Raw genomic sequence first — 14,552 nt, forward strand, 5'->3', positions numbered from 1 at the left:
AGCATTTGAAAATAGGACTGAAAGGTAATAATCCTTTTAGGACTTGGTTTGTGGCAGTTCACACTCACCAGTGCCTTTCTACTTTGAACCCAAAGGAAAACAAACTGAGAACTAAAAACTTCTAAAACCTGGAAATTCTTCTTCAATCTTCTACTCGATTCCTGAAATCTTTACCCTTTTCAGTATTTATCTGTTTTCTATTGGGGTTCACAGCTAGGTACCGATAAAGAGGTTTTAATCTTAAAACCTCGCTCCCTCCATCCAACCATCCACCCACCCACCTATTCCCCAATGGCTTCCATAAAAGATTCAAGTGGACATTTAATGTTAATTCATGCTACTACATCATTTTACTGGTCTTTCTCATAGTTACTGCATCTCCTGTAAGAGAAACTGCTTTGAGACATACATCAGCTTTTTTTTTAGGCTAGTATGATACTAGAAAAGACAAGCAGGTGGTTAAGTAAAAGAAGCACTGCTAAGCATTCATAACCAAAATTCACTGACGAAAGTTTTTAAAAACATTTTTTTTAATGGTCAGAATACTTACATTTGTGGATTACATATTTTTAAATCTCCAAAGGCAGTAGAAACTCACAAAGCAGCAAGGGATAGAAATTATTCACATTTTATAAATAAGAACATGGAAAACAGCAAGGGTCAAATGACTTATGCATGGGACCCAATATTCAGCAACCCAAGCCAGGACTTCAAATTCCTTACTATGACTTTTGTAGTGAGATTATTAAGCTCAGCTGCTGCCTTCAATATTTGTTTCCATAGACATTACTAAGAAAACATTTTACTTTGGCATTTTTGTAATATGGCACCATTTATAGCTGTCTTCACTCATAATAACCTTATTAAATAACCATCTTTAGGGCTGGCAGTATACACAATGAGGGTCAGCCTGGTTACTAGTGGCTAATGGCTGAGTCAAAATTTGAGTTATGTCATTTTTTTCTTGCATTTTCCCTTATTTAGAAGTTAAACCATACCCACATTTCTAACTTAGCCAAGCCCATATCTTTTGGACCCAAATACAAAATCTCAAGAAGCGTAAAGGTTTCCATCACCAAAAGTACTCTTTTATCACTTTTGGATAACACATCAGCCAATCTAATGATTCCACAAACTTGTAGCGTGTGATTTCTTTTTTTCCTGTTTAGACTTTTTCCAAAGAATGATCTAATTCATTTTAGGCTGTGACAGAATAAACCCTACGCTAAAAAGAAAACTACATTTTTTTTGCTCTTTGTGCTGAAATACCTGAAGGATAATAAAAATAGTGAATTCAACTGTAATTAAGCCTAAAGAAAGAAGGAAGGAACATTTTATTTAATGTATTTCAGAAAGTTCAAACATTTGGAAAGATCACAAAAGAATGTTACCCATACAAGAGAAATTTATTAAAAAAATTAGTATCTTGTAGTTTAGATACACAGGTATAAGAGAAATTCCAGAAGGTGAAGCACCTTTTCCAGAAGCTGTTCTGAGGATGGTCAATACTGATTTCGAAATTGGTTGCTTAGGTCTTGAAGCTCTGTTACTAAGGTGTCCATTGCTGCTGTTTCATCAGCTAACTCCCTGGAAATTTCTCCACTTACCACATCTGTAAAAAGTTGCTGCAACACAAAGAACAAGGCAGAACTATCAAAACGATGAAAATCTCTTTAAAATAATATAGATAGAGTACAGAATTAAAATTCCCTTTGCTTAATAATACATTATAGTAGCAACAGTAGTATTTGTTCTATTCGCCATCCTGAAATATACAAGCTGCAACAATTAAAGGATGAATCAAACAATATGCCTGAACTTGTAAATTCAAATCAGCTCTGCTCTTCAAAATGGTTGCCTTGAATATTGATTATATTATTCATTTCAATGTCATAAGATGGTTTTTGGATAAAGAGACATCATTCATCCAAACAAAAGAAATCTATTCTTTGTGTATACAAGCAAAACAAATGTATTTTATATTCAAGTTCATATAAATCATACTTTTATGCTAATTATTTGAAAATTAATATGTCTTAGGACTCAGAGGCCACAAAGATCATCAAAATTTGGTGACAGCAAAAAAGCCCAGCAAAATAAAAGTGCCCCCCTTCGGTAAAAGGAATTGCCTTGGGAGGCATATTGCAACATACTCCAATAATGCCACCATGGCTGAAACATTCTGGAATGCCTCTCTAGGAGCTGCCTGCTGAGCCGGTATAGGCACCCAAGAAATCAGCTTCAGGATTTTATGACTGTGTGTGTGTGTGTGTGTGTGTGTGTGTGTGTGTGTGTGTGTGCGTGCGTACATGTGTTTTAATCAGAAATGTAATTTACTCAGTTTACCATAAATCTTTTTCATCACAACTGACTAGATGATTTGTTTACAAAAATCAAATTTACCATTACAATATAACTATTTACTACCACCATAGATGATAGCAATTGTTCTGACAGCTATTTTAAAAAGGGAATTCTGAAGATGTTCTGAGTGACGGCATCATCACTACAATAAGCTTAGAGTTTCTCATAGTGATTTATGGAGCAAAGAACATTCACTTGAATGCAGAACTTCAAAAATGCTTTGCAAAGCTTTGCCACATTACTGTGTAGTCACGCCTTGTACAGCATTTCACAACAGATTGACATACCAACCGCTGCGATGTGATCAGTAGAGAAAACACCTTTGAGGAAAGTAACTTGGACTCACATAGCATATTTGTTTTTACTAAGAATTACAGTACTTGCAAATCATCATAAATCTGCACCACTGGGACTTCCCTGGTGGCGCAGTGGTTAAGAATCCACCTGACAATGCAGGGGACACAGGTTCGATCCCTGGTCTGGGAAGATCCCACATGCCGCTGAGCAATTAAGCCCATGAGCCACAACTACTGAGCCTGTGCTCTAGGGCCCACAAGCCACAACTACTGAAGCCCGCGTGCCTAGAGCCCGTGCTCCACAATAAGAAGCCCGTGCACCGCAACGAAGACTAGCCCCCGCTCGCCGCAACTAGAGAAAGCCCACACACAGCAACAAAGACCCAATGCAGCCAAAAGTAAATTAATTAATTAAAAAATAGTGTGCATCACTTCCCTATAAAGTAAGGAGAAAGCAGAAAGAAACTTAGGCTTAGAAAGAATGAATAATTTGCTGAGGATCCCATGGAGTGTAAGTGGTAAATCTGTTCTGTCTCCAGGCTCTCCAGCGTTTTCACCAACCGCCCTCACGACCCCCTGCAGCAAATCTGTACAAGGACAGGGTGCTGAGGGCCGAGGAGTTACTGTGTCCTGGCCAAGCATGGACTTCATGACTTTAGGTGAATCTCTAGGTTCTACCTAGGAGTTTAATTCCATGAAGTCCCAGGCCTGGCAAGAAAAGACCAGAGATTCATGCAAACCAAGCCTGCTATTTAACACAGTTATCGTCATTCATTTTCACTTTTTTAAAAAAAATTTATTTATTTATTATTTTTGGCTGTGTTGGGTCTTCGTTTCCGTGCGAGGGCTTTCTCCAGTTGTGGCGAGCGGGGGCCACTCTTCATCGCGGTGCGCAGGCCTCTCACTGTCGCGGCCGCTCCTGTTGCGGAGCACAAGCTCCAGACGCGCAGGCTCAGTAGCTGTGGCTCACGGGCCTAGCTGCTCCGTGGCATGTGGGATCCTCCCAGACCAGGGCTCGAACCCGTGTACCCTGCATTGGCAGGCAGATTCTCAACCACTGAGCCACCAGGGAAGCCCCATTTTCACTTTTTTTTTTTTTTTTGGTTTTTTTTTTTTTTGCGATACGCGGGCCTCTCACTGTTGTGGCCTCTCCCGTTGCGGAGCACAGGCTCCGGACGCGCAGGCTCAGCGGCCATGGCTCACGGGCCAAGCCACTCCGCGGCATGTGGGATCTTCCCGGACCGGGGCACGAACCCGTGTCCCCTGCAGCGGCAGGCGGACTCTCAACCACTGCGCCACCAGGGAAGTCCCCCATTTTCACTTTTTAAAGTGTTCTGCAAAAGTGTTCTTTTGGAAGGCAATTCTGCTTAGCAAACCCAATTTGTTGAAAAAGTAGAAAAGGCATATGATTTACTACAAAATCAGAGACTCCCAAATATTATATGCAAAAAGGTGCTTTCAAAGGAGATGTTGGGAAGCAATTTTTCCCATTTTCGGATAATCCAGTTGTGATCTAATGAGAACAAAATCTAAATACAGATGATGTTCTAAGGTCTCATTTTCAATGTTTGGAGTTCCACAATATGAACGGATGGGTAGTACAGACAAGATTATTTAAGTCATATAAGTATAGATTTATGTAAAGTTAATACATTATAAGAAAAAGTTTTGCACAGAATAGGGAAATCTGTAGAGTACATCCTGAAGAAATAAACAATCATGGGTAGGTTAGTGATCTCACCAAAACTAGGAAAATTAGCTCCCAATTTGGGAAGGAGAGTCACAGAAAAAGTCTGCTACCTTGACTTTCTTTGAGAGAGCTCTTGCAGTTTTCTGAGAGACTCATAATCGGAAGTTGTTTGAAGTTTCCTGTTGGGAGGAAATACAGTTTCCCCAGGTAGATTACAGAAACCTGGTTCCAGCATGCAGACTAATAAGGACAGAAAAGTGAGTTAATAATCTAAAGAGGCAAAAATGATGCTCTGATCTGAAAAGATCATCAATTAATAAAAAGCATAGTCTGGAAAGGTTTTTACATGTGTCCAGAAGTGACCTTCACTTGCCATGGACTTGCTCTCAGAAGTGAAGTAAAATTAGTTTGCAACCCAGGATTAAATAGTGAAGGCAAGGAAAGATTAGAAAAAAAAGTGCTAAAGTGTGTTAGAAGTTATATTCCTTTAAATTTTGTTCCTGAGGTGTACTCCAAACCTGGCTGCATGTTAGAATTACCTGGGAAATTTAACACAAACTTCCCAGGCTCTGTCCCAGACCCGATCTGTCCCAGGTAGAGATGTGGAATCCAATCTTCAAAAAACCTCCCTCCATAATTCTCGGGTGTCCCCATCCTAGCACTGGATCATAGGTTGGCATTTGTAATCTGATACCGTATGTTTTAGTTGTCAGGCTTGAGTCAACCTATCTACCTTAATATTTGTGTCAAATCCATATACACCTACTTAATATTCGTCTCTAAATCAATTTTTTATTTAAATAAAAGTATTTTAAAGGAAACATTAGAACACTACTGTAAATAGAAAATAAGCAATACTATTCATGAAATTGTAGGTTTGATATGCTAGTTATACTTTTTCTAAGATGCACTGAAATAAATACATATTAAAATAAAATGTTTACCCAAGTGCTACTAGTAGTATATATGCCACACTTCGGGAAAAAGTGATAGTAAGTAGTAGAGCAGTGTTTTAATTTGACTTAAAGAAAGCATCAAGAGCCGGATTATAAATATTAATTTCAAAGACTCCTAAGTTACCCATGTGTAGGGTGGTTTAGCCACTGGGTCAATGATCTCCTCACCAGTACAACTAATCACCTGGGGGCTGATGTCTAAAATATAACATGGGCCTAAAATTATCCTTCATGTGAAGGAAGACTTAAGAGCACCTGGCTGATACCAAAGACCTTTTATTTTCTATGATAATTCTAATTAATTCACATTTCACTCTCACCTTTGCTTTAGATAACAAGCCCCGTAAATTGAGTCGCACTGAAGAAAGCACTTGTATAGCCTCTTGGGGACTGGATTTGCTTCTACTGCATTTTATAGCCACTGGAAGATAAATATGGGGAAAACATCCATTAAAAATTGATAATGATAATTTGTAAGTACAAAAACCAATTAGTTAATTAGGATTTTATAGTAACAGACTTCAGAAATATTTCTATGTGACAAGTTTTATTTTGGTGAAAGGAAAATAAGTTATATGCATAAATTTTCCTTTTATCCCTTAAGAAGGATAGCTTATTGCTAAAAGGAAAATTTTGAGGAAAATGAGGGATATTTGGTGAGTTACAGACTGTTGGGAATGGACCATGAAAACACACATGCACGTGCACACACACAAGCACAGAGTAATGAAATTAGGCAGAGACAAGGTCTAATTGAACACAAGGTACCCACAGAGAACAAAAACATATACAGCTCATCTTAATGTGGCTTCTCACGGTACTGAGTCCCTAATGGGGAATCACAATTGCAGATGACACCAGCCCAAAGAAGTGACATGCCAGATATCTACAGCTCAATTCTTGCTGCATTTTCATATTCAGAGTTTACATCACCATTCTGGAAGAAGTGACGCCAACAACCTAGGCGCCTGCATTTAGGGAACGTGACCACGACCAGGCTCTGGGGTCACTAAGCCATGCTTGGTATCCATTAGCAAGAAGTAGGGGAGAGGACAGTCACTCATTCCCGACACCTCTACCTCCAGCATTCTGGAGAGCCCATTTTCCTAAAACTTGAAATTATCAAGAGCGTGTAACCCTTCCTAGCACAGGGCCTGCCTATTAATGCTTTTTAAGAACAAGTGGTTAAGCACAGTGGTTAAGAATCCACCTGCCAATGAAGGGACACAGGTTCGAGCCCTGGTCCAGGAGGATACCACATGCCGCAGAGCAACTAAGCCTGTGCGCCACAACTACTGAGCCTGCGTTCTAGAGCCCGCGTGCCACAACTACTAAAGCCTCCATGCCTAGAGCCCATGCTCTGCAGCAAGAGAAGCCACTGCAATGAGAAGTCTGCGCACCACAACAAAGAGTAGCTCCTGCTCAACACAACTAGAGAAAGGCCCTGTGCAGCAACGAAGACACAACACAGCCAAATAAATTAATTAAAAAAAAAAGAACAAGTGAAGAGCTTTGTAAAAATATAATGCCTCTATACCCTGAGAAGACCATAATTCATAAAGAGCCATGTATCACAGTGCTCACTGCAGCTCTATTTACAATAGCCAGGACATGGAAGCAACCTAAGTGTCCATCAACAGATGAATGGATAAAGAAGATGTGGCACATATATACAATGGAATATTACTCAGCCATAAAAAGAAATGAAATTGAGTTATTTGTAGTAAGGTGGATAGACCTAGAGTCTGTCATACAGAGTGAAGTCAGAAACAGAAAAACAAATACCATAGGCTAACACATATATATGGAATGTAAAAAAAGATGGTTCTGATGAACCTAGGAGCAGGACAGGAATAAAGATGCAGATGTAGAGAATGGATTTGAGGACACAGGGTGGAGAGGGGAAGCTGGGAAGAGGTGAGAGAGTAGCATTGACATATACACACTACCAAATATAAAATAGATAGCTAGTGGGAAGCAGCTGCATGGCACAGGGAGATCAGCTTGGTGCTTTGTGACCATTTAGAGGGGTGGGATAGTGAGAATGGGAAGGAGGCTCAAGAGGGAGGGGATATGAGGATATATGTATAGCTGATTCACTTTGTTATACAGCAGATACTAACACACCATTGTAAAGCAATTATACTCCAATAAAGATGTTAAAAAAATTTTTTTAAGTACACACACACACATATATATATATATATGAATGTGTATATATAAAAAAAGAAAAAAAAAGACAGTAAATGCCTAGTGAGCAGAGGGGCAAAATAAAATGTTGCTGAATTAAGAAAGAAAAAAAATAATAAAACATGCACAAAATGAGAAATTCTAAAAGAATGAAACTAACTTGGAATAAATAATATTTAATGTCTTGCTTATATATATATATATATATATATATATATATATATCTAAAATGCCTCGTATTTCTCCACTGATTTGTTCTTGTTCCTCTAAATTATGCTCACTACAAACAGATCAATAATCAGATCCTATTTTAAAACTACACTAAACAGTGCAACAACTGAAGTTTACTTAGTACCCTGTATCACAGAACAGGGATGGAAAACAGATTTCTTTCTGTATGCAAACTCTCACCAATTGGAGGTTGCTTGTGCCTGGCAAAATAGTTTTGCCGTTCATTAACACCTTCCATGGCTGGTGAGAACTATGCTTGACATTCCTATTCTAAAATAATAATCAGACTTTGAAAGGATGCATGGTAATCAACAACGTTACACTCATTTTCAAAGGGTACAGTTAACATGGAGATAGTGAGGATTATGATGTCTGTGTCCCATAATAGAGGAAGGTTGTAACTGCTATTACTGAGGTACTTGGGCTATTTAGTACCTAGTAACATATCAAAAACAGCTGTGATTCTGTTTTCAATCCTTCATTGTCATTTTGATAAAAACAAAAAAGCAAAAAGACAAACAGTGCTCCATTAGTCCCCTTCCTCAATCCCATTTCCAAAAGGCGTTAGAGATGGGGAGACGGTGGGGGGGGGGGGGGAGACAGACAGAGAGAGACAGAGAGAGAGACAGAGAGACAGGGAGAGAGAGAAACAACCTGCTGTTTCAAATCATCGGGAAATCCAAGACAGCTGTGCTTCCTCCAGGCAGACTGTAGTTAAAATGTGTAATTATTATTTTAGAAGTTCCTGGATGGCAAAGAAGGAACGAACTTTTGTCCACTCTTTCCCAGAAGACAGAACAGCAGAGACTGTAAATGAATACCTTCCAGACAGAACAATGGGTACACGATGACAACACTATCATAGAAGGGTCTCCAACACTACGTGGAGACCACAATGTCTTACACCAAGCTTTCTGAAGCACATGGCTACTCTTAAAAATAGCAACCCAGAAGGGAATAAATCATATGGAGATTTTTCTAAATGTTATATTTCCTTTTCCAGAATTGGGTGAGGTGGAGAACAGTGATGGGGAGAAAGTTAAAAAAGAGAACAGAAATAACAGAGAAACTCAGCTCTTTCTTCCATGAAGCACTGGTATACAAAAGCAACATAGAAAAGGTTAAGATTTATCTCCATAAATCTAAAATATCACGAGAAAAGAAAGCTGAGCAGCCACTCAAGTATGCTTAAAATGTTGTAGGAGCAAGAACACATAATTCACTAAGTCAAAGGGAAACTTAAAAAAAGAACAGACACTTGTTTTTCTCTAAGTATTGCCTGGATGAAAAAACAAAAAAAGGTACCAAAAATAGTTCGCAATCAACTTTAAGAGGCAAAATGAAGATTTTTCCTAGAGTACTTCTTTAACCTGCATATTTATATTTGACAGGTTTAACACTATCACTTAGTGATTACAGAAAATATCTTGGCTTTGACTGTTATAGAGCCTGCTGTTCATCGAAATGTTTAGGGTTGGCAAGCTGAAGTAGCTCAGATAAATTCAGAGAAAATTGCACCCTGTTATAACTGCTTAGCATGGGTTTACTGAAATACAGTACCATATCCACAAAGGCCAAAGGGATAAAGAATGAGCTCCATCTAAGCCCACCCACCAGGAGGCCAGCACAAGCTACATAAATTCTAGCCACCCTAGACCATCCTTCCACTGGTCTATCGGCAATTATCTCAACCTTTTGGATAGTTATATCCTTTTGTCAAAGATAAGTAATTATTAACTACTAAGCCCATTTCTAAATTGTTTGAATGTTCTATGACTTCTTTCAAGGCAAAGTTAAACTTTATTCTTGTTCGTTTTTTTCTTTTTAGTTTTGAGTCCCTTATCATACAGCCCAGATCCTCTACCATAGAAGGAACAGGGTGGGGGTAAGGAGGCAAGGGATTAACATTTAAACCATGTGTAAGATACTGGTAAGTGTTTAAATATGTTTTTACTTATTTTTCATAACAACCATAGGTAGGTTATCCCCAGTTTCCCCATGAGGGCACTAAGAGTCAGAGAAGCTAAGTAATGGTGACCCCAAGTCACCTAGTTAGTATGTGGTAGAGCTGGTCCTGGAACTTGGGCCTCCCTGAGTCCAAAGTTCTGCCCTTTTTATTGTCCCTTGTTGGCTACCTATTTGCTGCAACTATTAGTTGCAGAAGTTAGAGGAGGACTTTAGGATAGGTTCACAGTCCTTGTGATTCAGTTCTTGACAGTGTGGCTTCATTATTTTATTTGAATTGCATTCCCAGGGCATCACATGCCTATATTCAAACATAAATATAAAAGTGCATTATTACCTTTAACTAGTATATTTTTCATTAATGCAAATAATTAAAGGCGGCCTTTATCTGGAGTATCTTACCCCAACTGGCCTACAATTTTATATGTAAGGTTTTCCCTCCCCTCAAATATCACCCACTAAATTTCCCAAAGTTATGGATTAGATTATATTTGTAATTTCCTTTGTATATGCCATAGCTCTTATGTATATTGCTATGCACTCCAGAAATCTATGTATTTTTATGAATATTTTCATTTATAAAAGAAGAACATGAGTCAGGAAAAGTTAATATTTTCTCACTACTACATCATCAGTGCAGGAGAAGGTTACTTCTGTGTGAAGTGAAGATTAAATACAGTTGTAAAAGTATTTCCTATCTCTAAAGTTTCTATCATCTGTCACTTATTCAAACACTATTTAAGCCTCTAGCCTATTTCTTCTTATTGCTCCAGGGTGCCTACTACATAATAGTTGGTCTGTAAATATTTGCTGAATTAACTACAACAATTTTAATATAATGAAATAACCTGAAATTATTTGTAATGGAACTTTGCTTTTGACTAATACTTCTTATCAGTAAAAATACATTAAAATATGCCATGGATATCAAACATCACATCAAATACCATGTGCGAGTCCTAAGGCTCTCTGAACCACTTCCTTAAATGATGTAATATCTTTCTCCCAACAACTGGACTGTGTGTCACACTTGTATGCCTTAGAGAGATACTGGAACGCCTGAGGAAAGAAAAAGAACAACTTTCAGATTAACAAGTAGAATTCACATTTCAAACTCAGCTTCCTGGAAGTCATATGGAACTAATTCCAACCGAAAAACCAGTCTCTCTTGTTATGTAGCACAGTTTCTATGATTCTCATCAAAGAAGGGGCATAGATGCACATCCAACAGCAATGAGCAATTAAAAGAAATCAACTGGATGTGTCTGGATAGAGACACTTCCCTCCAAACAGAAAAATAAAAACGCTTGGTTTGGAAATCTATAAGTATACACATTTCCCTAGCATTTGTAGCCATCAGCTTGAGAGACCAGTTTAGAGAATGAGGTGTGAACTTGGTGAAAACTACTGAATTACTGGTAGGTGTGTAAACTCACAGATGTTTAAAACACTCTCTTTCACAACCCCACCCTTGTGGATTCTTGAGGGAGAAGTCACAGATCAGAGAATTCAGAGTACCCTTAATTCTGCACATAAACAGGGGACATAATTCAAGGCAAAATGGAAGGACGGAAAGCAGGAGTGTGTGCATGCCTGCGTGTGAGTATGTGTTCTCTGGGCTGACAGGGCTTTGGTGGAAGCCAGCTGGGTGGACTGAGGGAGGAGAGAATGGCTAAGAATCCCACAGATTAGCTGTACTGTGGCGAATTCCAAACTTACACAAGAAGTACACTTGATTTGTTGTGGATGTTTTGAAAAGAGCACAAAATAGTTAGTATTCCAACCTTGGAAACTCTGGAGGTGCATCTAAGATAAGAAGCTAAGGCATAACTTGAATCTATCTGGTGTTCTACTGCACTTGTGAGAAAGGGGCAGGGTAACCTTTGTAAAATATTTTATGTTTAGACTTTAAAAGCTCCTCTCTGATATTCTTATCTAGCCCCTTTTTCTTTCTCCTTTTCATAGTCTCCATCTCGGATTTAAACACTCCTTTGTCCTTGTACCGTCTACCTTAGTCTTCAGCAAGGAGCCTGCAGAAAGGGGTGTGGAGTAAATAACAAGAACCAGCTGTTCGCTGCAGCTCTGGAGGGAGAGCAGGTTAAGACAGACCCTTTTGCAGGAAACAGAGAACAATTATTTAAGAAAAATTCATGGAAAGAAAAAAGATGAATACTTACAAATCTTAACGTGTCCACAATTCAGGGTGCTTATGTTAAGAACTCTGAATCACACCTGAAAACTTGAGCGTATTCATCTTACCTTTCAAATTATCACAGTCTTCCTCCAACCATCAAAAAAGCAGATCCACTACACCTATGTTCAAACAGAAGGCAAAAGCCCCGGAGGACTGAGGCAGGACTCACCTTTTCATTTTCATCAGGCTTGTCACTCTGCCCATTTCCACACACTTGGGCATATAGCCTCCAGATTTCTCCGTCGTTCGTCACTCTTGAAGTTACTCTGCCAAACAGCTCCTGCAGCTTTCCTCTGAGGCCAGATGCAACATCTCCACTACGATCAGCCATCCCATCCATCACTGCCCTGACCAGAATTGTAAGGACCTTAAAAGATGCACAGGAGAAACTGGGAAGCTAGAAACAACCAAACAATAACTAAAAACAAAGCGCTACCCTCACCATCAACGAAGATGACAGTGAAAAACCTTGTCAGGCCTGTAAGAATATCACCCGTCACTTTTGAAAAATAAAATACAAGACGAGCCATCCCGAACCACAGTCTGGAATCGCAGGCCGACTACCTCTCCCAGTGTCCCTTTTCAGGCTCCTTGGAGGGCTCTGCTTCCACAGGGCCCTAGGCTCTGTGCACCTTTCTTCACACTCTGAGGGCTCTCTCTGAATGATCTGCTCCACACCTGTAGCTGCAAATACACTATGACCAAGTCTACCCGATACTGTCAGCGCAGCTCCAGCCCGACTCCTCTCTGGAGCCCCAGGATTGTGCACCTCCCTATCTACCAGCCATGTCCCATCAACATCTCATGCTCCATCGATCCCAGAGGGAAACCTAGATCCCAGATCCCTCTTCCTCCTGCAGTCTCAGAGCCAGTGACCTGAGCACCAACCTAGAGTCTCTTCTCTCCTGGCTGGGCCACATGTAACCAATTTGATTCAACATTCCTAATGAGTCCTAAATCCAGCTTCTCCTCCTTTAGGTTGGACCTCACTATTCCCACCTGGACTGCAGTGATAACACTCTAATTCTGCTAAAAGAGGTCCTGGCCCTTCCTAATTGTTGCATAATAAACTGCTAGTGCATTTGCCTTAGGTATGCAGGGTACCCACAAAGTAGCTCTTGACCTTCCAACTACCCCAGGTCCGCTCACCATTTGCAATTTCGTGGCCATCTCATTTTCATTAGTCAGATGCCTTGAATGCTGATAGATGAATTAAGGTGAGCCCCACCGTGGGTTACACTGTTATGACAAGCTACATCTGTCACATCTATATTAGGCTGTGTATCTCAAGGCTGCCTGGAAGCATAGAAAGTGCATCCTCCGTCATCCACTCCTGTGACAGAAGACCAGCAAAGACACATGGATCCACCTAAAGAACCAGCTCGAGGAGACTGCCCTCAGACCTTGCTGCTACTCAGTGCAGCCCTTGGACTGACAGCATTGGCATCACCCAGGAGCTTGCTGTAAATGAGGAATCCTGGATGGAGATGCCACTCCATCTTAACTGAGATTCTGCATTTCTAACGAGCTCCCAGGTGATGCTGGTGTTGATGGTCCACAGATCACACTCTGAGTGGCAAGGTTCCAAGAGACAGGGTGCCACATCTTTATTCTTCCTCTGAACTTCAGGGAGAGGACCACATTTCATCACCTTGTGTCCCCAGTATCTAACATCAAGCCTGGCACACTGCTCTGATGTAAGGAGTACTTATGCCTGAAAGAAAGACTGAATGAACACACCTCTTTCAGAAAGCTTTGCTAAGAGAAATGCAACCAGTGTGACACCTTGCTCTGTCTCCCCATAGAGCATTCTGATCTAGGCATGAGACGCATCCAAGGAATCAAGGCTCCTCCGGCCCATGAACACTGTTAGGAATGTGAGCTCAGACTTACGGTCCTAATTATATACAGGGAGAAAAGTGGACAGGAGAACACTCACTTGAGCTTTTTTCTTTTTTGATGGACAAGGTAAATTATCTCTGCCTATAAATTCACATTACAATCCAACATGTAGTTTTAAATCTGAAAGTAATGAAATAGATATTACAATTCCACTCATGGTTTTAAATATGAAAGTCACAATGCAGGAGAAATGGTATGAATGTGCACTACCTGTTTCGAGTAATCATTCTGTAAACGTTTCAAGGATTAACATACTTCGAAAGAGATGGTCTATTGAAATAGTTACTAACATGGACAAATGAAGCATACTAAATTAGTAAAATTCTTTGTTTTTTTCTGGGATATCACAGTTGGCCCAACACCCTATCCCCTCATTTTAGCCACGATGAGTAGCCAAAGGGGAAGAAAAATCTTTTGGCCTTCTTGCCAATAAAAATGGAGAGCTGCAGTACTGGTGTTTGAGAGGGGGAAAGTTGGTGAAGCGGGTTGTGTGTGTGTATTTGTGGGTGCATAGAGGGAACTGCAAAAGGGTAAGGAGGTAGATAGAGTGCCTCTGTGTTGGGGTTAGGGGGCAGATACCAAACACCTCTACCCAATTCAAATGCAGATACCATAAGTAGAGAGACCCTGAATATAAGGGGAGGCACTAACAAATTTGTTTTTATACTCTCTATTTGATGTACAATGGTTAAATCGCTGGATCTGGGCCTTAGAAGAGAGTTCTACATGGAAGAATACATAATAGAAGTCATTCATGGCCACGG

At 39.9% G+C, this 14,552-nt stretch overlaps 1 protein-coding gene across 2 annotated transcripts in view; it reads right to left on the minus strand.

Moving 5' to 3' along the window:
* Positions 1-472: 472 nt before the first annotated feature.
* Positions 473-14,552, minus strand: part of TTC27 (tetratricopeptide repeat domain 27) — a 184,442-nt gene continuing 170,362 nt past the window's right edge. The window contains exons 18-21 of one of the 2 annotated variants that reach the window (XM_060026853.1): positions 12,056-12,253; positions 10,640-10,751; positions 5,627-5,727; positions 473-1,625 (exon numbers count right to left, since the gene is read on the minus strand). In XM_060026853.1, coding sequence (XP_059882836.1) covers positions 1,503-1,625; positions 5,627-5,727; positions 10,640-10,751; positions 12,056-12,253 — 534 coding nt within the window. In that variant the 3' untranslated portion in view covers positions 473-1,502. The remainder of the gene's footprint in view (positions 1,626-5,626; positions 5,728-10,639; positions 10,752-12,055; positions 12,254-14,552) is intronic. The other variant, XM_060026854.1, reaches the window with a different exon arrangement.

This window comes from Delphinus delphis, chromosome 12 (genome assembly GCF_949987515.2).
Source record: "Delphinus delphis chromosome 12, mDelDel1.2, whole genome shotgun sequence".
Taxonomy (NCBI): domain Eukaryota; kingdom Metazoa; phylum Chordata; class Mammalia; order Artiodactyla; family Delphinidae; genus Delphinus; species Delphinus delphis.